The 25,347-nt window shown below is 51.7% G+C and overlaps 1 protein-coding gene across 6 annotated transcripts; it reads left to right on the top strand.

Annotated features, from left to right (window-relative positions):
* The first annotated feature begins 17 nt into the window (after positions 1–17).
* Positions 18–25,347, top strand: CDC20 (cell division cycle 20). 6 transcript variants are annotated; one of them, XM_072649134.1, is made up of 13 exons: positions 18–207; positions 369–498; positions 3,728–3,903; positions 4,051–4,193; positions 4,625–4,784; positions 4,978–5,071; positions 23,082–23,272; positions 23,374–23,519; positions 23,628–23,856; positions 23,944–24,140; positions 24,256–24,350; positions 24,526–24,754; positions 24,857–25,347. In XM_072649134.1, the coding sequence occupies exons 1-13, from the start codon at positions 33–35 to the stop codon at positions 25,277–25,279; spliced, it is 2,388 nt and encodes a 795-aa protein (XP_072505235.1). In that variant the 5' UTR covers positions 18–32; the 3' UTR covers positions 25,280–25,347. The 6 variants fall into 6 exon arrangements, with proteins under 6 accessions (XP_072505235.1, XP_072505238.1, XP_072505237.1 ...); XM_072649137.1 differs by lacking the exons at positions 18–207; positions 369–498; positions 3,728–3,903; positions 4,051–4,193; positions 4,978–5,071 and adding an exon at positions 14,556–14,646 and having other exon boundaries at positions 4,621–4,784; XM_072649136.1 differs by lacking the exons at positions 18–207; positions 369–498; positions 3,728–3,903; positions 4,051–4,193; positions 4,625–4,784 and adding an exon at positions 14,556–14,646 and having other exon boundaries at positions 4,818–5,071.

Consider the following 25,347-nt stretch of genomic DNA (forward strand, 5'->3'; position numbering starts at 1 on the left):
GAAGTCCCATCCATCTCTGAGTCTCTGATTCAATGATCCTTCTTCTTCAGTCCCAAGAGCTAATCGGTGGAAGCTGTATCATCTCAGGATTTCAGCCTGGGATCTCATATTGGCTCCAGCTACGGAGCAAACCTGATGGGATCTCCCTCAAGGGTTTCTGGGGACCATGGTCATCTCCTGTGACTGTGACCCTGCCACGGGATGCAAGTGAGTCACCTGGGAGAGGGGAGGTTGATTGCATAGAGGGAGAGGATTGGGGAGAAAAGCAGAACATACAATGCAGGAGAAGTTACTAGGGGCTGAGGAGGTGGGGAGGGAGGGAAGGAGGTTAAGGTGGGGCCCAGTACAGTCTCCCTCTCCTGGCCCAGGGGAGATTGGGCTGCAGTGCTTTACTCAGGACCTAGAGCATATCACGTGCCAGTGGCAAAGACCAGCCCATCCCACCACTTCTCATGGGTACTTCTACCACTGGAGAGCCAGCAGCTGCCCCAAGGACAGGTGAGCAGGCAGGGAGTGAGCCAGCAGAGCTGGCAGTTTGGGGTAAGGGGAGGCCTGGGTCTAAGGCCACAGAGCAGTTCCAGTGAAGGAAGGTGACGAGTCAACTCTCCCTCCTTTACTATCCATATCTAAACCCTCATCAAACGCTGGCCATCATTTCTCTGCAGGATCAGTCAATCACCAAGCACTGATTGAGCATCTATACTGTGCCAGGTACTGGGCTAAGGACTGGGGATACAGAGAACATGCTCCCTGCCCTCAAGGAGCTCTGGATCTAGTGGAGGAGACAAAGAAGTCCACAAATAGGCACCACAGAGGAAAGTGACCTCAGAGGAAAAGGCACAAGGAGCAGGGAGGGGGTCAGAGTAGGACCAAGAGATGTCTCCCATAGAGAAGGCAGTGCTCAGGCTTGGTCTCCAAGGAAGATAGGGATTCTAAGAAACAGAGAGGTGTGGAAAGTAGCCCATGCAAAGGCATGGACGCTCATTTAAGGAAGCCCAAAGCAGGCAGGTGGTGCTGGGTCATCGAGTATGTGAAGGGGAATCATGTATTCAAAGGCTGGAAAGGCAGAAAGGAGTATGCCAAACCATCTACTCATCCAAGAAGCAACAGGGGCTGACATAGTCCCACTCACACTTAGGAAAGTCACTTTGACAGCAGAGGATAGAGTAGAGAGGGAGGGTCTTACACTAGGGAGAACAAACAGGAGGCCATGGCAATAGTCTAGAGGAAAGGGGAGGAGAACTTGACTGGGCTGGTGGCCACATGAGCAGAGAGAAGGGGCCAGGGAGATCTGGCCATGGCTTGGGTACGGGGTATGACGGAAAAGAAGGCCAAGATAATAACAATAATACTAATAATGGCTCAAATGTATATGGCCCTTTAAGATTTGTGCAGAGCTTTATAAATATTATCCTATCCTAACAACAATGGGGGGGGGGGCAAGGTGTTATTATTCCCATTTTACAGATGAGGAAACTTGGGCAGACAGAGGTTGTAACTTGCTTAGGTCACGTAGGAGAAGGAAGATTTGAATTCAGGTCTTCTTGACTTGAGGTCCATGATTCGTGAACTTGGATAGCATGGAAAACAGCAGTGTCTTTAACAGTAATCGGGAAATATAGACGAGGAAGAGTTTGGGGACAGCTTTGGACCTACTGAGTTTGCAATCTCCAATAGAAAGCGGGTGATATAAGACTAAAGCAAGCCTGGGAAGAAACAGTAATGTTTCCCATGAGAATTAAACTAGGGAGTGAAAAGTAGTTCATGAAATGTTCCCTCCGTGCAAAGTGCTGTAGATCCAAATAGAAAAGTGAGATGGCCCCTGCACTTCCTGTGCTAATGAGTGGAGAGACATATAGGAGAGCTCAGCTGAGGAAAATGAGTCCTTAGAGCCCAGCAGCCAGGCAGATGGTAATGCATCTTCTTTATGGTCATTTCCATCACTAAACTCATCTGTTTCTGGTGCCAAAGACTTATGGGGTAAGAACGCGTCATTTTCAGAGCTTTAGTCACTATGGCTCTGGGGAGGCAGGTGCTGTAACTCCTACTAAGGCAGTTGGCAGGTCCCATCTCTAGCTGTGGGGACAGGGCTAGAAGTAGGACCTGGTGACCTAGGGGTGGGGAAGGGACATGGGGTGCTGCTAGTCCCTGGTCTCATGGCATTGTCTGAAAGAAAGTGGTGGTCAAGGTGGCCATGGCTTAACCCACCTGGTATGTGCCAACCTGTCTCAAACCTCAGAATGCCTTGCCGTACTTGTTTTTTAGTTAGGGTTGGTGGGAGTAAGAATGGAGGGCCCTTTCTCCCACTAAGGTCATTGTCATGGATGATGGCTAAGGAATTGAGCTAGAAGAAGATCCAGTAGTCTGGAAGACACTGCTAGTGCTGGGACTTTAGATTTATTAAGAAAGATAATAGAGAAGGAAGCCCTCAAAACTCTTTGTAAAAAACAGACATTTGGGCCTGAATAGGTTTACTTGACTTCACACCAAAGGAACTGACTAGTTTTTCAGTCCTTGGCTCGAGTTAAGACAAGTGGCACTTAGGATGAAAAGAAAGACACAAAGCAGCCCCTGCCTTCATGGAGCTCAGTCTACAGGGGGGGAGACAACACGAGAACGGCTATGTGCCAACAATACAGGCAGGTGGAAAGAGAGCTGAGAGAGCAGTCATGAAAATCCACAGAGAAGGAGGAGAGAGTATCAAACAGTATGAAAAGTGGCATAGAGGTCACCAAGGATTAGATTTGGCCATCTGGAGATCACTGGCATGGACCTAGAATTTGCCCCCATTCCCAAAGGAGGGGGGAGGCCTCTAGGGCCACCTAAGCCTGTCTTTGATATGTAAGAGCAGTGCATCCTGGGGTCCAGCCTCCCCCCTCATACACAGGGGAGATGGCACAGGTCCTCTGAGAGGGGGAGGTCCTAACTGCTGAAGACACCAGGAAAGACCTCCCAAGGATGAGATCTGAGCTGAGTCTTGAAGGAAGCCAGGAAGTGGAGATGAGGGGGTGCCAGGGGAGCCTCAGGCCTCGAGGCTACATGTGGCCTCATTTGTTCTGTGAAGTTTGGGTTCAGTCAAAGGGCCATACTCAAGGACTTAGAGGGCCACCCCTGGGGTAGACCATTCCAATATCGGGTCAAACAAAGCCAGAACAAGAAATGGAGATGGGGGCTGGAGTGTCACATTCAAGGAACTGCAAGGAGGTCAGAGTTACTGAGAGTAACTGCAAGAAGGCTGTAAAAGTAAAAAGAAGCCAGGTTGTAGAGGATTTTGGAAGACAAATCGAGGGATCCTGGAGGTGACAGGGAACCACTCTGTGTAGAGAGTAAAGGGTCAGACTTGCACTTTAGGAAGATCACTTTGACAGAGGCAAGGACACCAACAGGAGACTATTGCAATCATCACAGTGTAAGGTGATGAGAGCTTTTATCAGGGTGGCGGTTGTGTGAGTGGAGAGGAGATATACATATTTAGATATAGATGCACACACACATATACATGTTTATGTGATACATACACTTATACACAGGTATGCATGTATGTATACATGTGCATATTATGTATATAATGTTTGCAAAGGTCATAATAACCTGAGAGCAGATTGGATATGTGAGCTGAGTTCCAGGGACAGGGTAAAGGTTCAGAAGCTCAGATAAGAATGGCCCCAGAGCCTTTCAAGCCTCCCCTGGCTCAGGGGCCATGGTGGGGGTGGGGGTTTCTTCCCAGGGGCCCAGCCTGGGAGAAATGTGAGAAGATGGATTCCAGGACAGAGGAAACTTCAATCTCCCAGTGCCACTTCCAGTCTCAAAATGCCAGTGCCATTCACATGCTGGTGGAAATAACCACTGAACAGGGAACCATCCATCAATACCTTGCCACTCCCTTCTGGATGCATCAAATCGGTGAGATTCTATCCTGCCTGCCACCCCACTGGTTCCCAGACTCCACCATCACCTCCTCCGCACCCCCAAACCTTTGCACCCCATCCCTATCTCCTCTGGCCCCCGGGGGCTCTGAGCGCTCTCCCTCTGCTTCTCCTGCCTCTCCAGTTCTCACTGATGCTCCAGAGCTTCAGTGGACAGCCGAGTCCAGTGGGCAGCTCAAGCTGACCTGGAGGCCCCCTGTGCCCTGGCTGCCAGGGCAGACCCACTACCAGCTCCGCTACTCTGGACAGAAGCTCGGCCACTGGAAGGTGAGAGGGCCTCAAGCTCCCAAGCCCTTCTCTCCTGGCGCTGGTCTCACCGCCCCATCACCAGCTGTGCCAGGGCAGGCTGGGAGTGCGGGCTGTGCGGGTGCATGTGTCAGCGCGTGTGTGCAGGCTTCCCGAGGGTGTCACGATGCGGCTGCGGGGTGGTCAGGATGCGTCAGTTTGTATGACTGGGCGTTAAGTGTAGGAATGGGTTAGGGTAGGGCACGCGTGTGTCAAGGTGTGAGTGGGAGTGAGTGTGGCAGTGAGACTGTGTCAGGGAGGGCAGGGTACCTGGAAGCGTTTGTGAGGTGAAAGGCCCTAGCTCAAAACAAAGGTGTGCCAAACTTCTTTCGCCCACGGACGAGCAAGCAAGCCGACCAATCAGAGGCCGCAGAAGGTCTCTGCCCCCGCTCCCTCCACGTGGGTCTGTGCAGGTGCTGGAGCCTCCGCGGGGGGCGCTCGGAGAAACGCTGGAGCTCCGGCCCGGGACGCAGTACCGACTGCAGCTGCGCGCGCGGCCTGACGGCCCCACCTATCACGGACCGTGGAGCGCCTGGTCTGCGCCTGCGCTCGTGGAGATTGCTCCAGAGAGTGGTGAGAGACAGGGATGGGCCGGGCTGGGGCTGCACCAGGCGCTCCGTGGGGCGCGGCAGGGCGAGTACGGCTGCGTAGTGTGGAGAGGGGATGGGTCGGCAGCTGGAGCCTGGGGCTGTGGTTGCGCAGTGAGGGAGAGGGCGGAGCTCTGGGCCCATCCTTTCTGACCTCCGCTTCCTGGACCGCCTGCCAGGCTGGGTCTCGGTGGTGACGAGCGCGGTGCTGACGCTGGGCTTCGGCGGCCTCGTGGGCCTCGTGTTGCGGCGCCTCTTCCCGGCGCGGTTCAGGTACAAGCCCTGGCTTTCGGCGCGTGCGCATTCCTGATCACTCTCTTTCCCCACCCCTTGCCCCTTCCCCGCCTGGATACATATAGATACAAAGTAGCTGCGGGAGGATTCCCTTCCAAGGAAACAGATCATAGTGCGCTGGAGGGAGAGGCCGACCGAGCCTCGGAGGCTTGAAGGAGAGCATTCCAGGCACGCGGAGCAGACAGTGCAAAGGGAATGAAAGGAAGGCAGTGCCATAGTCCACCAGAGTAGTAAAACGGGGAAAGACAAGGTGGTGAAGGGCTTTGAAGGCCTCAGAGACGAATTTATTATCCTGGAGACAATAGGGAGCCACCGAGGTTTGTTGTGTAGGGAATGTCATGGTCAGATAAACCTGGATAACTTGGAGTCCCTGAGCTTGGGTGTGTGTTTGTTTTAATATCTTAATAACTATTTCTGTAATTCTCTGTGTTTTATTTTATGCCCTTAAGAATATGATTCCGCGAGGGGAGGGACCCAGACACACCTATTTAGGAACCTTGTTAAAGGTTCCAGATCAGGACCTATTCTGGATGGTTAGGCTGGCTCTTTGGAATCGTCACTTCCTTTTCTAGCTGATTACAAATCGTTTTAACGATCCAAGTCTACTACCTCACTTCCAACCTCTCTCCTGACTTTGAAGACTTCAGTCTTCATCACCAGCTGCCTTTTGGTAGCTCTCTGGGATCCAGTCACCCAGGTTTCCTTGCTGTTTTTCACACACAGCCCTCTAATTCCTTACCATGCCTGGACAGCTCCAACTGGTAGTTCCATAGGCAACTCAAATTCAACATGTCCTGTACAGAACTCATCTTTTTTCCCAAACCCTCCTCTCTTCCTGATTTCCTTATTATTGAGCAGGGCACCACCGTCCTCTCAGGCATTCAAACACTCAGTCTTGATTGGGTGTCTTCGACTTCTCTTTCTCCCTTACCTCTCTCATTTCTGTGGCCAAGATGTTGATTTTCCCTCCATAAGGGCTCTCCTCCTTTTGTCCTCTGACCCTGCGACCATCCTCATCATCTCAGACCTGGACGGTTGCCTGCTGCCTTCAGTCTCTCCCCACTCCATTTCTTCCTCTCATCAGCCTCCAAAGAGTTCCTCCCAAGGTGCAGGTCTAACCATGTCATCTTCCCATCCCCACCCCAGTCAGCTCCAAGGGCTCAGAGGATCAAACTCCAGCCCTTCTGTTGAGCATTTGAAGATTTCCTGGATTCAGCCACCTTGGCTTACTGTTTCTTACGTTATATCTTCATTTCCTAAGTGTGCCTTTGCCCACATTGGCCCCCATACCTGCAGTGCTATCCCTCCTCACCTCTGTCTCCTTTGTCTTTCAAGATTAAGTTCAAATCTCACGTTCAGAAGGCCTTTCCAAGCCTTCCAGCTGCTGCTCGTGCCTGCCCCTGTTATCTACCCTATGTATCATGTATATAGGGTTGGGCAGTCAGACAATTGACATTTATTAGACACTTACTATGTGCCTGGCATTGTGCTAAGTTCTGGGGAAACAGATACTAAAAAGAAAGAATTCCTGCCCTGGTGGGGGGAGGAGAGGAGAAGGTACCTTCTGGGGCATGAGATGGAGTACTGTAGGGTGAGAAATGAAGAGAAGGTTGGCCTGGATTGCTCCTTAACTGGAGGAGGCCTGAAGGTCATTGTCCTGAATAGGAAACTACCAGGTAAAGAAACTCCATCCACCAATGCAGGTCTCACCTTCTCTGCAGTTCACCATCCTAGAGTTGTCTGGAGGTCTGAGCTGTTCACTGACTTGTCTGGAGTCATAGCCAGTGGATATCCAAGACCCAAGTTGGCCTCCTGTGCTCTGATGCCAGCTCACTAGTCACTGGACCTTGAAGGCTTCTCTCTTCCATTGGAATGGAATCCCTTTAGGGGCAGGGACAGCTTCTGCTTTTGCTTTGGATTCCCAGGGTAAGCACTATGCCTGATATTCAGAAGGTGCTTAATCAACGCTTGTTGCTTTTGCCTGAAACTAGTCGAGTTCACTAGGCTGCAGTTTGCATGCAATAGTCCCCTGGTCTCCTCCATCTCTCTGGGTCACTGCCAGGCCAGACACTCCCTTGTCTCAGGAAGTGAGCAATGACTTTCTCCCTCTCCAACCTAGGTACTGGAAGGAATCTAGGGCAGTCAGAGCAAAAGTCATTCAAAGCAACAAATGTATCAGCTCCCAGCTATCAGGCCCAGGGATTAGGGCCAGTGCAGACAAAGGCCAGCTGTACCTTCAGCTCCCTGGGGCTACAATTGTATACCCAGGTAAGCAAATACTGAACAAAGAGATAGTGAGGCCACTTGTCTGGTTGGGATGTTGAGTAGGAGGAATAAAAAGCAGCCTCATTTCCTCAAGTAGGGACAGTGGACTGGGAGTAATGTGAAATAAAGATGCAAAGGGAGGTGGGAGCCAGCTTGGTGGTCGAGCTCTCTCTCTCCAACGTGGCATCTTCTTTTTGAGGGCCTCTTGGGCTGCATCTCCCGCAGTCACCACTCAGCCTTACTTCTTGCCTGGGCCATTGTGATAGCCTCCCAATTGGGCTCCCTGAATTCCAGCTCTCTTCTTAAGCACTTTCTCCACCAAAATTACCTTGCTAAAGCTCAGCTGTGACCATGATAGTTCTCTATTTGAGAAGCGTTGGAGGCTTCCCATCCTTCCAGCCAGATCCCATTCCTCATCCTCAGCCCATCTGGCCTGCTGGCTCGGCCATGATCACTACCCTTAACTTCCCCCTTTTGATCTGTACCCATGCTGTCACCTTCTTCTAGAATGATCCTCCTCCCTTCACCTCTTAGAGCCTCTGGGTTCTGGCAGGAGCCCTTTCCTGGTTCCTCTCAGGTCCTCCACCCCCTCTACCCCGACTCCACTCCCTGCCCACAGGAGGGCAGGGGCTGCTTTGCCTGGCCCAGGGGATGATCCTTAAACCATGTTGTACTGGATTGCTTGAGAAAGACCTTCCCTGCAAACTTCTGCACGCTTGGAGCTCACGTTTATTTTCTTTGGACACTTTGAGATTTGCTCTCCTTTGTCCACCCCAACCCCCTCCTCCCCTCTCTGAACTCTCAGAGAAGGGGCCAGCCTTTGGTCAGGGCCAAACTAGGTGGCTCCCCCTCATATCTGCCACTTCTGGAAGGCTGATCCATTGTCCAGGCAGAGTACAAGTTTATCAGCTGCCTTGCTTTTAGCAGAGAGAAATCACAGGCCCTATCAAACTGTCAGCTGGCAGTTATGAGACGCCTGCTGTGTGTCTGGCAGTGTGCAAAGCAAATAAATACCACACAGGCACAAGGTCATTTTGGAGGAAGACACTATAGCTCAGGGGTTCTTGGTTGGGGGAGGGAAGCTGGCAACTTGTTTTAGTTTGTTTTTATCTCGATCACTGTATTTCAAAAGCATTTGTTTTCTTTGTGATCCTACAGTACTTCATTTTAAAAACATTACTATATTTTTGAAAGAGTCTTTCAAGAAAGAAGGTTGAAAAGGTCCATGACAAAAAAGGCAAACAAACAAACAAAAGGATAAGGTGCTTAAGCTGAGTTTTGAAGGAAAGTAGGGATTCTAAGAGGTGGAGATGAGGAGGGAAGGCATACCAGGCATGTGGCACAGCCTGGGCGAAGGACTGGAGATGGCAAATGGAGTGTCATATGTGAGGAAAGCCAGCGTCGCTAGGCTAGAGTATATGGAGGGAAATAATGGAAGGCTAAGTTGTGAAAGATTTTCAAAGCCAAGCAGATGGAGGAGTTTGCTGTTTATCCTAGGGGCAAGAGGTACCACTAGGGTTTTAGTAAGGGGAAGGGGGTAAGAGCTGAGCTTTAGCAATATCAAGTTAGCAGCTGGCGAGGGGAGGAAGTGAAATGCAAGGCAGGCAGGGAGGCCTATAGGAAGGCCTTGCCCTAGGTGAGGTGAAGAGGTTGGCAGCTGGGCCATTGGAGCAGAGGGGCCAGAAGATGCATCATGGTTGTCTGAAGGAAGGAGGGAGGATGGGGTGAGGAGTCATCGAGGATGACCCCAAGGGTGCCAGCCTAGGAGACTGGGGGGATGGTGGCACCTGGGACAGAAGAGGGGAGGGTTTGGGGAAAAGTTTGGGACAAGCTGTGTTTGAGGTGTTTGCAGGAAACCCAGCTGGCCAGGCCTGTCCTTCCTTGGGGTTATCAGCCCGGTCTGTTTCCTTCTTCTGGCCCTCAGTGCACACCCCAACAGCCATGTCACTCCCTTCCTTCTGGGGGGAGGATGCTTCCTTCACCTCCTTGCCGCTCTCTCCTCCATGCTTTTCCCTCTAGCACCTGAGTAGATCTTTAGGGCACAGTGTCTCTCTATGTCCTTCTAGAGTTCATTCCAGGTCACAGCTACCCCTTCTAGGAGATTGTCATGTTATTATGAAGCCTCTAGTTTTCCCTGCTTATTACCCATATTTGATGTGTTTGTATATAGATTTCTACAGACATCTCTGGCCATGGGTTTTATCGATTAATGTCTCTTTTCTTTGACATTTTCTCCTGTGAACTACAGCCAGGTTCTAATTAGTGTGAATAATTAATCCCATGATTTGAATTCTCACTATTTGAAGTTATCATTATATGTAAAATACTGTTTTTGTTGTTCAGTTGTTTCTTCTGTCATATCTGGCTCTTTGTGACCCCACTGGGACTTTTCTTGCCAAAAATACGAGAATGGTTTGCTATTTCCTTTTCCAACTCATTTTATAGATGAGGAAATTGAGGCAAACAGGGTTAAGTGACCTGCTCAGAATCACACAGCTAGGAAGTGGGTGAGGTCACATTTGAACTCAGATCTTCCTGACTGTGGGCCTGGTACTGTATCCACTACATACCTAGCTGCTCCCAAAATATGGTAACCCAATGGAAAATGCAATGAAAAAATTTTAAAAATAAATTTATTAATGTAACATAGCAAAAAATAAGAAAAATATATTTCTAATTCAGGTTTATTGCAAAGTAAAAAGAGTAGTTATGATGAGGAATGCATGACCCTCACCTTTCATCTTAAAATAAAGTCAGAACTTCCTCACACCCTTCCAACATGCTTAAATCATCTGAAGCAGGCACAAGGGTACCCAGAACAACTATACAGGGACAGGAGGGGCTTGGATGTCCTCATTTATCCCCAAACCTTCTCATCTGCCTTCCATATTTTCAGTCAAACCTTTATTTATCTTCCTAAATCTTTTAAACCCTTTACTCAGACTTCCCAACCTTCCCTTACATTTCAACCAAACGGATTTGGAAAGAAGGTCAAGGCTCATGCATTCCCCATCAGTTATAGAAAGCAAAACTTAAAAAAGAAATAAATTACTGAATTTACTACAGATACAGGTAAACCTGCATACAACTATAGACAAGCCTGATATGTTGACAATATTTTTATCATAATTTCAAATATTTTAGCGGCATGAACTGAATTGTCTTCTCTTTCTTTAAATCTTCATAGAGATGCTGGTAGGTGCACAGAGTTTTATCCATGTCTCATGAATTTGCATGGCCACATTCTCACACAATAAACCAAATGTAGCTGGCTAACCAGGAGCATTTTTTTCAAATCAATAATGCTTTTACTGTCCTAGGATTAAATGAACTTGAAAACCAATCTTTGGAAATAACTTGAGTCACTCATGCTTGAAACAAGTCAGTGGTTGTCATCTCTCTGAGTGGGAGGGTTTCACTATTGACAAACAAATACTGGTTTTGATTTAAAATCCCCTTCTGAGTTATCCCCCTACAAAAGTGCTAGGTAATCCTTAGACACTTTAAATCCAGGTAGAGCTTTTCTCTTTCTTAGAAATGGATGTTCTAGAAGGTATCCTTTCCTAGAATAAGCCTGCTTCATCCACCGAAAAATTTATTGATCAATGTATCCATTTTCTTCTTCAAAATACCAGAATATTTTGCTGTCACAGTCTCACCTGCCTCTTTTGTTCATTTTAATGTTATGCAATTGAACTCAGTTTTTAAAAACAATATTTTATTTTCCCCAGTAACGTGTAAAGAGAATTTTTAACATTTATTTGAAGAAATTTTTGAGTGCCAGCTTTTTCTCTCTCTTTCCCTTGAGGCAGTAAGCAATTCAATATAAGTTGTCCATTTGAACTCAATTTTTCAAGCAGTCAGCCAAGCACAGTAAAAGTTCCGTCAGGATCCACTTCATTTCCTTTTCTTTCTCTGCCCTAAATACACTCGCAGCTTTTGTCTGCTGAATGGCTGCTGTCCAAAAAGGATGCCTCGATGATCCTCGATCTTGCTGGTAAAAGACACTCCATGTGGATCATTGTAAGGCTTCTGTTCTTTGTAGCTGTTTGCAAACCACAAAAGGCTGGCGCAGCTTTGCCTTTCTCTTTGATTTCACCTGCGTGTTTTATAAGATTCAGCCACACTGACATCATGACCGGTTTTAGAACCATATTCATATCATTCAATTACCTCATTATGGTTTTGATGTTATGGCAGGCTACTGATTTTTTGTGCTGGTGACATTTGTCATTTCAGTAAGGGCTTTTTAAAAGACATTAACTCAACTATTGGTAATAGCATAGCAGCGCAGCCCATCCACATGCAGTGAACCATAGCAGTATGGCAAAGCCCACTTAATTAAATTTTGGCTTGCATTAATGTGACCTGATGCTATTTTATAACTTGTACTAAATAATGACTGTGGGATCATGGATTCAACCATGGAAGGGACTTTAAAAGTCATCCATTCTGACCCCATTATTTTAATAGAGCAATTTAGGGAGGGAAGGGGGAAATGACTGGCCCAAGGTCACCCAGATTGGCACTGGAACTAGACTTCAGAGCAAGGCCCTCTTTTGTGGGGACCTCAGGACCCTGCAGGACCCAGCTTATCCAAGCCCCAGGGTAGCTCTCTCGTTTTAACTTTATTCATTAGGCTCACAAATCTCAGGGACCCTGGTCTTCCCTTGTTGAGTGCTCTCCACCCCCTGGCAAGAGGCCTAAGTTAGGACCAGTGAATCCAAAGCTCTTCAGAAGTACCTTCTTCTTAAGGTGCTGTCTCCCATTCTCTTCTGAATCTTCAGCAGCAGGGTGGTCTCTGGGTCATCTCTCCACTTGTGTGCTTTCTCCAGGCTCATTGGGCAGTAGTCAGCAGGTATTCTCCGGGCCTCATGGGGCTGCCATGGGGGTAGCATTGACCTAGATTCTACAAAGGCTTCTGATCAGCCTCTTAGAACGTTCTTGTGGAGAAGTGTGAACGCGATGATAAGAGGGAGAGGGGCTTAATAAGAGACAGCAAAGGAATCACCAGTGAAAGAGATTCAGAACAGATGGCATGGCCTCCCTCAGAAAGTAGTGATGGTTTGAGTAATTGAAGTAGGAGGTTAGTGGAATAAATGCCCTGGAGAGCTATGCCTGGCCTTGTGCTGCTCTAACCCGGTGACTTGGACAAGGGTAGCATCAGTCAGTCAACAAATATTTATCATAAGCAGACTCTAGGCCAGGCTGTGCTATCGGCTGGGGGCAGAGAAGGGCACAGAGTGGATGCCTGCCAGCAAGAAGTTCTTATGCTAAGGAAAGCCACAGTGTGTAAGTAACTAGGTACACAGTAGAGAAGATGGCCAGTGCTGGGGACTCGGTCCAGGAGGGAGATAACCCTGCACTGCTACATCCAGATCCACAAAGAGCCAAGCCAGAGATGGCCATTGGGCTGGATTTGCTAAGATGAGATTCAGCAGAGCTAAACAGGACATCGACTTTGGCGCCAAAAATCTGCTTCCCAAGTCCAAGGTGAGGAAGGGTCGGACTTAGGGATTTGTCTGACAAAGCTCTGGCAGCCTTAGGGTGTCACTGAGGTACAGGGTCAAAGCTCCAAACCCTCTTACCCTTCCTAGATATGTGGCTTCACCTGGGGTAAGTCACTTAACCTCTGTTTGCCTCTACTGTCTTCTGTAAAATGGGGCTAATAACAGCACCTACCTGGAACCTAAGTAAAGTACTTTGTCATGCAAATGTTCTGTCACAGGGACCAATACCACCACCTCCACCACCACCACTACTATCACTACTACTACCTTAGCCTACTACAAGGTCAGTCTGGGTTAGCAGTCTCAAGTCCACAAACATTAAGTGCCTACCATATGCCAGGCACTGTGCTAAGGGCTGCGAATGTAAAGGCAAAACCAGTCCCAGGTTTTAATGGGGGAGACCACATGCAGACAAGTATGAAGCAACAAGATTTGGACAGGACAAATTGGAGATGAACTCAGCAGGCAGGAATGTAGCAGCCAGTTAAGTGAATGGGATTGTGGCCCACATCCAGAGAGCCCCAGCTTCTGGAAGTCAAGAGCTGAGGAGTCAACTTTCTCTGCCTTCTGCGCTGGTCAGACCTGATCTACTCATTTCTAGTGGCCACAGTTTAAGAAAGTAATTGAGAAGCCACAGGGTATCTACAGGAAGGGCTGAGCAAAGGGCCTGGAGTGCCAGGCATTTGGGGATCCATCCAAGAAACAGGGTGCTTGGGGTAGAAAAGACTCCAGAAATGAAGTCCCTGCCTTCAGTTGTCTAAAGGGCTATTGTGGGAGGGAGAATTCAACTTGTTTGGCCCCAGAGGCCAGAACCAGGAACAGGGGGGCCGGTGACCAAGAGGCCAATTTAAGCCTGGGTGTAGGAAAAAAAGCAATCTGGTTCCTATTTTTGAGAGGGAAGAGGTAAGTTGCCCCTTCACTTCCTTTGGCCACCCTTCTCTAGAAGTTTCCCACTCTCCATGGATGCTAACAGGGCCGGTCCTACCTGGGGGACAGTTTTGTTATTTAGTGGCCAGAAGCAGATAAGACAAGCATCTAAGACACAGTGTGATTCCCTGGGGGATCTGGCACCTTGCCACTGCCCTGGATGCTAGGCTGTCTTCCAGGAAAGCTCAGGATATCTTGGGCTGGATCAGAAAGGCTTGGACAAGGGTCATGTGGGTAGTCTTGAAGAGTTTGATCTCTTGGCTTGAGCCCAGGTGTAACAGAGACAGCAGACCAAAGCTGGCCCTTTCTTTCTGGGGAGAGACTTGAGGGGGCAGTTCCATGTTGTTGAGGGACTGAGAGGCTACTCAGCCATGGCCTTACAAGACAGGGCTGGACCCCAGTTCTGCCAGGCAGCTCGTTGACAGAGGCACTAGCCAGCCCTGCTCTGCCTTGTCCTATCTACTCCAAACTGTGGAAGGGCTTGAGAAAGGACAGTGGGCTCCAGGCCAGCTGACAGGGGAGGGACAGGACACCCTGTTCCAAGAACACACTCAAGGGGTAACTTTTGAAGCTTGAAACAAAGTACACCAGGACCCAACATGTTACAGTCCATGGCAGCACCCTGGTGAGAGCCTGTTTGCCCAGGCTGGTGACCGAATGCTATTGTAAGAGCTCAGATCCTAGAGTACAAGGGCCCACTTTCATGTCCCTTTCATGTATTCCCACAAGAGCCCAGGTCTCACCCCTCCCTCCTTGTTCAGGGCCCTGCGGCAGACCCTCTGGCCTCCACTTCCTGACCTGCATCGGGTCCTTGGAGGCTTCCTCACTGAGCCCCCAGCCTCCATGAACCAGGTGAGTGTTGCCCCTTTCTCCTAGGATTCCAGATCAGATCTCCTTCCTCCCTCATAGTCCCTGACCCCATCTTTTCCAGCCCAAGACCTCAGCCTCAGGAGTAGATGAAGAAGAGGAACCAAGCCTCTTGGAGGTCCTTTCTGAGTCTGTGGATGGCCAGTCCCAGTTGGACTACCCAGTGTTGCTGCAGGCTGGCTGCCTGGGGTCCTGGTCCCCACCCTTAGCCCCAGTCCCTTCAGATTCTGAGCTTGACCCTACCACCCACATTGACAACTACTCATACCTACCTCACTTGTCTCAGCCTCCCCCACCCTCAGATCACTGCCACCAGCCCTTGGACACAGTACCTTTCCCTGGAGCCCCCAGGCATGATTGCCTGCCACTGCTTTCCCAAGTGAGCTCCAGCTCAGCTTACTGACCCTCTCGACTTCCTGGGGACCTATCTCATAGAATAGGGTCTTTGCAAACCTTATGTCCTCTGCTGTTACCTCTCAGGAAGACCTCCCAAACTAAACCCCATAGAGCTGTCCCCTTCCCCACAGTGCCCAGCCTTGACATCACTTCCCAAGTGTGGAAACCCAAGCAAGATTGGCTGCAGGTTCCCTGGGCCTGGGCTTTGCCTCTGCTGCCATCGGTCCCCAGAGTGGCCAACCCTAGGGACTTGAGCCTTTATTACAAAGCACTTGGGGTCTTTCCCAAAGCCTCTGACAATCTCATTGTACAGAGCAGGAAACACCCATTCATCCTGTGTGTCTTATACATGTGGCTCATTCCCCATCCACCTGGTGTCCCTGGGATCATTGGCCTCTTAGTCTCCGTCACACTGCCACTCAATAAAGGTTTCCTGGAATGACTGCTTGAGCTTCATACACTGGGGACAGGGAGAGGGACACAGGACTAAGGTGAGGTCAGAACGTTGCCTGTCATCATAGGGAGCTCGGCCTCACAGCAGCAGAGACAAGTGTGGTGATTGTGATTGAGCAAAGGCTGGAGGGGTGGGGAGTGAGGGACCCTGAAAGGCAGGTAAGATTTTTCTCTAGAGAGGCACTGCCTTTTTCCATTCACCCTGAGTGCTGGGGAGAGCCGTAGGCCCTATTTGTAGGGCCATATACCAGCCTGGGAATGAGGAAGACCCAGCTAGCTTTCAGTTCTGACTTCCAATCTGGAGTGATCTCGCGGAAGCCAAGGCCTATTGACCTCTGCTCTGGTTCCAGCACTGGGCTAGACAGGGGAACAGCCTCTGAGACAGGAGGGGTGAGCTGTGAGGGCTGAGAAAGGTGGCACATACCTGAGGCCCTACGGGACACCAAGCCTGAGGACTGATGTGGGGAATACTTTATGGTTTGCTGACTTCTCAGCTAAGCCTCACAAGATCCCTGTGAGGAGAAAGCCACTGCCAGTATCTTACCTCCTACCCCCCATTTCCGAGGAGCAAACTGAGCCTCAGAGATGGCTAGTGAGTGTCCAAGGAAGTTTCATACCCAGGCCTCTGGTCTCTAAGGGGTCATCACCAAAATGCACAGTACTGGAATACAGAGAGGGAGGAGCAGGGACAGTGAGCAGACCTGCCAGGCTAATCAAGGCACAGAGTTGCCACTCAATACGTGTTCATGGACTAATGTATAGGGTGAAGTGATGATGGAGAGTCTTAAATGCCAGGTGGAGGAACAGGAGAAATGGAAAGAGAAGAATCCTTAAATGTCTGAGGTCTAAAGACCTCCCTGAGCAGGGAACCACCCCCCCAAAAATCCCTGTATCTGCAACATCTCTGAGAATCTACCTCTTGGTGCAGCCAAAAGGCTGCCATTCACCCTCTGGTGGAAGGCCTCCAAGGAGGGGAGCCTCAGTCTGCTGTTTTGCAGCCTCCTGTCACTCCTTTCAGTTCTGCCTTATGAGGCTAGGCAGAACAACCCTACTCCCTCTTCCATAGCAGCTCTTTCTGTACCTGCAGACAGCCTGCATGGTTCCCCTTAGCCTCTTGTTTTTATCTTCTGCCAGTGTTGAGGGGTGCCAGAGCCCTACTCGGTTGGCTCTGACTGCAGAGAACTGGCAATTCCCTGCATTCACTCTGGGTTAGTGGCTGTAGCCAACCTCCCAGTTGGAGACCTTTCAGAGCTGGGTCATGTGCTAAAGGTGGCTCTTGTGCTGGGTGGTCAGTTTGTGCTCACAAACATCTCTGTGCTGCTTTCCACCTCATCTCCCAGGCCCTTGTCACCGTTCCCCATTCCCCTGCGGCCCCACACAGAACATCTTCAGGCCTCATCCCTTCCCCTCCAGCCTTCATGTACCACCATCTTCCTGGTCACCCAGACACCTCAGACTCAGCCTTCACGTCCAGTCCTAGCCATTCCCCCTTTGCCATGTTCTCCAAAAAGCCGGATGATGTTGATTCCTTACTCGAGAAGGTCCCTTCCCTCAGTGGACTCCATGTCTTTGCACTTGCCATCCCCCTCCCCCCAAGCCTGGAATGTTCTCCTTTCTCACCTCCACCTTTCCAAATACCTGGTTTCCTTCAGATCCCAGCCCAGAGGACCTCCCAGGCAGAACAGACTTTGGCCTATTACCTCTTTGCTAGTGCCCTCAGGCTTCACTCAGGCCAGTCTCCTGCTAATTCAGGTCCAAAAGGAGCATGAAGTAAAACTTGTAATCCACCCAGCAACTAACAAAAGAACCTTCCTTAGCCGGGACAGGAGAACATTGATTCAAGAGGCAGACTCCTGGGGCAGCTCTGGAGTCTGAAACCCTGATGTGGCCATGAGCCAGTCACCCTCCAGAATGGTGATCTTCTAAGGGAGAACCAACCTGCTTTGTAAGGGCTTGGGGAGGGAGCCATTTGTTCCCATCACACCTCTCCCTAGAAGGTAAGCTCCTTGAGGTCAGTCCCTGCTCAGCTCAGTGCCTGGCATACCCCTCATAAATGCTTGTTGGTTTATTATCAGCATCTCATGGTTGATTCATGATTCATCACTTCCTCCCCAGAGGTAGGATCACCATCTCTGTCCCTGAGCCTCAGGATCAGATCAGAACCAGTCTGGTAAATAGGGCCTCCTTAGTCTCCTTGCCTCCAGGTTCCTCCCTCCAAACAATGGTGTGGATGTTGACAGATTCATCTTGAGCCCAGGTTGGATCATGTCATGTCCTGACTCAGAAACCTTATGGTATCATCCCCTAAACCCTCTTCACCCACAAAATCAAGTCTAGACTCTAGCTATTAAGTCCTGGCATGACCCTCCCCCCTAACTTTTCTTTTGCCTCCTCACACACGCCCCCCAAACTGGCCAAACTGAGAGCCTTGTCTCCTGAGCATTACCCATTGCTGGCCAGCATCCCAGAATCTCACAGCCCTCTCTGCAGCATCACCAAGAATTCAGTCATCCAGCCTCCCCTGGAAGACCAGCAATGACAGGAAACTCCCTAGCTCCCCAGATCCCTTTTGGGCAGCCCTCTCAGGTTTTCTTTACTTTGATCCTAAAAGAGAAAGTGTGTGGCATAATGCTCAAGAGCTGGCCTCAGTATCAGAGAGGCCTAAGTTCAAGTCTAGTCTCTGATGATGACTGGAGGAACCTGGGCATATTACTGCATCCTTTCTGGGGTATTATGGCAGGAAAGCCTCACCCATGCTTCGGTTCACTCCCTCCTCTCCTGCCAGCTGCATGTCTCACTGTCACTTCCCTCCACCCTCCAGTTCTGAAGCCAAGATCAAATCAACTGTGCCATTGGGTCACCCTCCCGGGAACTTTATGGGCCAAAGGCCACAGCCTCCACCCAATATCTTCCCCATTAGAACAATTAGAAGGAGAGCTTGTTGGGGGCCGGGCCGGGTGTCCCCAGTGCTGAGTGCAGGCACCTCCCAGTGCTTCAAACATGCTTCTCATTCTTTTATCCATTAATTACTTCAGCCGCTCCCTCTGCCTCTCAATGCCCCAGACAACTCTCTCCGACTGTACATTTCAGAGTAGCTGACTGACTACCTGCCCTGGGAGTTTCCTGCAATGAAATCCCTGGACCAGTCTCCAAAATCTCAGTCTTCCACTCCCTTCTTCAACGGATTAAAGCCCCTTTCTCCCCGCACCCTCCCACCTCCAAGGGACCTTTGTCTAGTCCAAAGTTCCAAGCCAGAGGTCTTCTCCCTGAGTAGTTTCCTGCTCAGAAACTTTCCCTAACTCCCCATCTTCAGTGTTCTGCGGCATAGAGAAGGGGGGAGGGCTCCCTAGGGTTCGGACTCCAAAGACCTTAGAGAGCCAACGTCTAGAACTGGAAGGAAACCCAAAGTCCGACTCCCTCAATTTGTGGATGGGAAAAGGAAGCCAACGTCGGAGGCAGGACTGAACCTGGGTCCTCCGCAGGATTTGAGCATGCGCGAGAGCTTCCTCTCCAGCGCCTGCCGATACGCTCCCACAGGGAGGAGAGGAGTGGAGAGATCCGCGGGGGCTGTGGGTGTGCCTGTTGGGGCCCCAGCCCGTCTTCTCCGAGGCTTCCGGGCCGACACGTCCGTCGCTATGCTGTGCCGGACCTGGACCTGGACCGGCTCCAACCCTAACCCCAAGGCCGAGAGAAGGCAGAGATCCGCTAAGGGTCTGAAAGATTGGGGCGGGCGCTGCAGGGACCTCGAGTCGGTGGCACGGCCGACGCCGTGAGCTTTGGCCAAATGGAATGAGCTGCCTTGAGAGGGGGGTCAGCTCCCTGTCCCTGGATGTATTCATGGCGAGACTGGGGATTTCCCTGTCAGCAGGATTCAGGCCACGGCACCCCGTTACCAGCCGGAGTTGGAGAAGGTTTAAAGAAGGGTCCCGGGGTCCTTTGGCTGACCCGCCTGGCTGCGCCCCACGCCGGCTCGGGTCTCTTGGTTGGCCCCGCCCTCTGATCAGGCACTGTCTCAACTCCGCCACGCCCCCTCGGGTTCCCCGGTCCCTCATTAGACACCCGCACGCATGCTTTCGGCTCCATGCTTCGCCTGTGCCTCAGATTCGGATCTTCATTGGCCCTATTACCAATGTGACCCCGCCCTGTCCCCGCCTTACCTTCAGTCTTGGCCTCTCATTGGTCCTTTCCAATGAGACCCCGCCCTAGCCTCAGCCTCGGTCCCTCATTGGCCCTAGTCTCTTGTCAGGCCCCGCCCGCCTACGGCCCCTGTCTTCTCCATGCCTCCTGCCTGGCTGGGGTTGGCCTCTCGCGAGGAAGGCGTGTCTCTGCGGAAGTCCCGCCTCTAGTCCAGAAGCCAATGGCAGCCGGCTGTTGCGGCCGTTGGATTTGAAACGGCCAATGGGAATGCGGCGGGAGCCTTCAAATGGCGGCGGCCGGAAACGCCCTCCCTGAGCTGGTAGTGCAGGAGGCAAAGGTGACTGAGGGCGAAGTGAGACCCGGCAGAGGTATGAGGTGGTCGGGAACTGGGGTGCAGAGGGCTGGGGGAGCGGAGTGGGGCACCCAGCGTGGATTATGTGCCGTTCCGGACGGGGGCTTGCCTTGCCGAGGCTCGGAGGTGATCGTGGGGAGGAGGCTGGTGGAGAGGCCCGCGGGTGGGAGGGGGAGGAAGCCCCGAGGCGGGGCGGCTGCCCCAGGGCGTGCAGGGTGTGGCCAGCCCGGGAGGTGAGGGGCCCCCGGGGGCCGAGTGGGCGCGGGCCTTCCTCCCCCTCCCACCCGCCGGCCTCTCCGCCAGCCTCCTCCCCACGAGTCGAGGGAGGGGGGAGGGGCCCGAAGCAGCGGGGTCCGGGGTCAGGGGGTGCTGAGGTCGGTAAGTGCGACGGCCCGCTCCTTTGTTTGGCTCGGTGTTTCCCGGCTGCGTTTTAATCTGGCAGCGTGCCGGACATCTGGACGTCTCTGTTCTAGGACGGACGGGGACAAGCTGGGGAGCCTCAGTAGGGGGGCGGCAGACTGTGTTGTCTGTGCTGGGGAAGAGATGTAGCTCCTGCCGTGGACATCAGGATATTCAGAATAAATGGGGGGAGACCTCACGGAGAAGGCAACCCCAGAACTGAGCTTGGGGAAAAAAACTAAGGGTTCTCAGAGGTGGAGGGGGGAGGAGGGCAGGAGTCCCAGGAGTAGGGCACAGCTTGGGCAAAAGCGAGGAGATGGGAAGTGAGGCTGGAAATGCAGCTAGTTTGGCTGGGACACACAGTGTGTGGAGAGTCTCCTGTCCAAATATTGGAACCCTGTTGGACAGGGCTTCAAATGCCAGCCTTGAGAAGTTTGTATTTGATCCTAACTCAAGTTAATAGAGAACCACTGGAGTATAAGTAGAGGAAATGACATGATCACCTTTTTCAATTTAGGAAAATCTTTTTGGTGGCTGTGAGGAGGCTGGAGGCAGGGAGACTCACTGGGAGAAGGTCCTGGGGAGTAGAGAGAAGGGGAAAGGTGCAAGAGATGCCCTAGGGGTATTGGGGAGGGAAACTGAGCAAGTAAGGCTGAAACCCTTAGCAGGAAAAAGTTTGGAAGAGAACAATTTTCTTTTGGGAACAGAAAGAGTTCTGTTCTGGACAAGCTGAGTTTGAGAGAGGAGGAGGAAGGCCGGAGGCTGGCCTATGGGACAGCTGGGTCTAGAAGTATGGGGGTTTACATGTCACCAAGATAGGAGTAAAAAGTGAGAGCATCTCCCCTCCCCAACAGGGGCAAATCCTAAGTGCTGCCTTGCTCACTAGTCACAGATCCAGGGCTTAACACAGAGTAGGCATTTATTAAATGTTTATCGATGACTGAAGCAGTGGGAGGTCAGAAGTCTGGGACCCAGCAGTTTAGTGAGAGCTGAGGAGTGGTCCAGGCCCCCTCTCCCCCTGCAGATCTGCAGACTGGGCCATTCTTCTCCTCTTTGACCAAAACAGCCCAGATATGGAGGGGGACGGGAGAGGATGGAGGAAGGAGGTGGACCAGGACTGTGGCTTCATCCACTTCCCTCCCTGACATCCCAAGCCTCCTGATTGGTCTCCAGCAGCTGCCAAACTGACCATGTTCCTCTGCTTTTGGGACTCCCCATTCCTTACCTCTACAGTCAAATACAGGCTCCTCTCTTGGTCGTTTAGTCATGGCCCTTCCCCCTTCAGCCCAGTACATTTTCACCTATTTGTTATTGCTTGTACATGGTGTTCCATCTGCAGCATCTGAGGGCCGTTTTCCCCACCCCTACCCCCCTTGGCCTCCAGCACCATCTTCTCCACCGAACTTTTCTTGATGAACTTTGATGCCTCTGCCCTCCCTGCCAGGCTGCCCTGCCTGTGTTCTGTACCAACTGCATTTCTTGAGTACTGCTATATATGGTTCCATGTTTGTCTTTATATCCCTGGCCCAGCACACATTAAGTGCTTGGTCCTGCCCTACACCTAGAACTCCCTCTGGGTTCTTTGGCTCAGTTCTCTTCCTACCCTTGACTTGGGGGCTCCTTCAGGGAGAATTTAGTCAGTCTTTTTTTCTGTCTGGCTCTGTGACCTTATTTGGGTTTTTTTTTGCAGAGATACTGGAATGGTTTGCCATTTCCTTCTCCAGCTCATTTTACAAAGGAGGAACTGAGGCAAACAGGGTTAAGTGACCTACCCAGGGTCACACAGCTAAGGAAGTACCTGAGGCTGGATCTGAACTTAGGAAGCTGAGTCTTCCTGACTCCAGGCCTGGCACTAATCTTACCCCTTTTTCATCTTGTAGCTCTCTGGAGCTCTGCTTGGGCTTGAGCTTCTGTTTACACCTCACAAATCTGACCGCAGGAGGCAGCTCCAGGGTTTGGTCTGGGAAACCCTGTGATACAATGCCACCTTGGTTTTCTCATCTGTAAAGGAGGGAGCAAAACAGCCCCCTGCCTCCCAGGATTGTTGGGAGAGTTGGTGCTTTGTAAACCTTAAAGTGTTCTGTAAATGCTAGCTATTACTATGTTCTCTAAGGCAGGGAGGTCTAATGTTTGTGTTACATGGACTCCTGGCATTCTGTCTGGTGAAACCTATGGAGGCCTTCTCAGGATGGTTTTTTAAATACATACCATGGATAGCATTGGAAAGGAAACCAGTTTACTGAAATACAGTTTTCCAAACAAGTTCAGCCCTCAGCCTTCCAGTTCTCATTTTTAGGAGGTGTTTCTTCCTTCTCCTCGACTTGTCATCCCCTCACATGGGCCACTCTGTCTTAGGTGATTTTTGGCCTGAGGCTCCTGCTTCCTATCTTTGTGCTGTTGACTTTTTGAACCCAGTTCCAGGACATTTATCCATTTAAAGTTAATCTGATTAAATTGCAGCCTTTTGAGATGTCTGCCAAGCATTGCCATCCCATCATCCTTGACTCCCTTCTCTACACCAGATTCAGCCTGCCCCTCTCTGTCCCCCTCCAGACCCTCACATTGTTCCTGCTGCCTCAGTAGCCTCAAGCAGCCCAGGCCCTCCTAATGGAGGGAGAGCTTCCTTTTGCCCTGAACCTCCTCAGGAGCTCTGATGGATAGTGCTGGCCTTTTCTGTTCCCAGATCTGGTACCATGGCACAGTTTGTATTTGAGAATGACCTGCACTCTCTGCTCCAGCTGGACACATCTATTGTCAATGCACCTCCTGCTCGATGGCAGCGCAAAGCCAAGGAAACCCCTGGCCCCCCCCCTTCCCCAATGCGCACAGCCAACCGATCACACAGCTCCGGAAGAACGCCAGGCCGGACTCCTGGTGAGGACAGCAAGGGGTCTGGGCCTGGGAGGGGAACTTGTGGAGAACCTGGGGGGTCACAGGGAGGGGTCAACCTTTCCAGCTTCCGTCTGTCTTCTCAGGCAAATCTGGTTCCAAGACACAAAGCACCCCTAGTAAAGCGGGCGGGGATCGCTACATCCCCCATCGAAGCACATCCCAGATGGAGGTGGCCAGTTTCCTGCTGAGCAAGGAGAATCAGCCAGCCAACAATACGCCCACCAGGAAGGTGGGGGGGGAGGGCAGGGGGACCCTGGGGTGGGGATTGGAGTCACCTGCATGTTGTGGGAAAAGCCAGTCTGGCACCTTCCAAACCTTGAGTTCTGCCCCTCCTCAGGAGCAGCAGAAAGCCTGGTCCTTGAATCTAAATGGTTTTGATGTGGAAGAAGCCAAGATCCTCCGGCTCAGTGGAAAGCCCCAGAATGCCCCTGAAGGGTATCAGAACAGCCTTCGGGTGCTGTACAGTCAGAAGGCCACCCCAGGCTCCAGCAGGAAGAAGACTTGCCGCTATATCCCCTCCCTCCCTGACCGTATCCTAGATGCTCCTGAGATTCGAAATGACTACTGTGAGTGGCCTCAGGAAGCTTAGGGGGTAGGGGGTGCAGGATGGCTCAGTAACCCTGGCTATGGCTGCCCTCTGCTCTCTGCCTCAGATCTGAACCTCATGGACTGGAGCTGTGGCAATGTGCTGGCTGTGGCTCTGGACACATCTGTGTACTTGTGGAGCGCGGGCTCGGGAGAGATCCTGCAGCTGCTGCAGACAGAACGGCCAGGGGACTATGTGTCCTCTGTGGCCTGGATCAAGGAGGGGAACTACCTGGCCGTGGGCACCAGCAGCGCAGAGGTTCAGGTGAGGGCCAGAGGTCCCCTGATGGGAGCCAGGGCCTCTGAAACAGCAGGGACCTCAAGGGGAGCCCTGATCCCCTGCAGGACATGTGACTCCCAAACCTTCCTTCTCTCCCTAGCTGTGGGATGTCCAGCAGCAGAAACGGCTTCGGAACATGAGCAGCCACACAGCACGTGTGGGCGCCCTGGCCTGGAACAGCTACATTCTCTCCAGGTCTGAGCTGCATCCTGCCCCCACTGGCTCCCTCTCTCCCTCTTAAGATGCCCCAGGCATCTTGTGACCATCCTGCTGGGAAGAAGGGGAAGGTTGTTTGGATGGACAGGGGACCCTCTCCCTCAAGGGAGTGGAGCATCTCTGAGCCCCACCCTTAGCTGTCTCTTCTTCCCAGTGGGTCTCGGTCTGGCCACGTCCATCACCATGATGTCCGAGTGGCTGAACACCATGTGGCTACGCTGAGTGGACACAGCCAGGAAGTGTGTGGCCTGCGCTGGGCCCCTGATGGCCGTTACTTGGCCAGTGGTGGCAATGACAACTTGGTGAATGTGTGGCCCAGTGCCCCAAGTGATGGGGGCTGGGGTCCCCTGCAGACTTTCACTCAGCATGTTGGTGCAGTCAAGGTGAGAGATCAGAGCAGCCAGAGGTGGAATGTTCTAACTCTAACGGGAGCTGGCATACCCCTAACCCTCGTTTTCTCCCTTCCCCTTCCCCTTCCCCACTAGGCTGTGGCCTGGTGTCCATGGCAGTCCAACGTGCTGGCCACTGGAGGCGGCACCAGTGACCGGCACATCCGGATCTGGAACGTTTGCTCAGGAGCATGCCTCAGTGCCGTGGATGCCCAGTCTCAAGTGTGCGCCATCCTCTGGTCCCCACACTATAAAGAACTCATCTCTGGCCACGGCTTTGCCCAGAATCAGCTGGTCATCTGGAAGTATCCGAGCATGGCCAAGGTGGCCGAGCTCAAAGGGCACACAGCCCGAGTCCTGAGCCTGACCATGAGCCCTGACGGCTGCACCGTGGCCTCGGCTGCCGCAGATGAAACCCTGCGCCTATGGCGCTGCTTCGAGCTGGACCCTGCGCAGCGGCGGGAGCGGGAAAAAGCGAGTGCAGCCAAAAGTAGCCTCATCCACCAGGGCATCCGCTGAGGCCGGTCCCAGCTCCCTCCCCTACCCCCTGGGTTTTATTTTTCTAATAAAGACATCTGTCCCCCTGC

Source organism: Notamacropus eugenii, chromosome 2 (genome assembly GCF_028372415.1).
Source record: "Notamacropus eugenii isolate mMacEug1 chromosome 2, mMacEug1.pri_v2, whole genome shotgun sequence".
Classification (NCBI taxonomy): Eukaryota; Metazoa; Chordata; class Mammalia; order Diprotodontia; family Macropodidae; genus Notamacropus; species Notamacropus eugenii.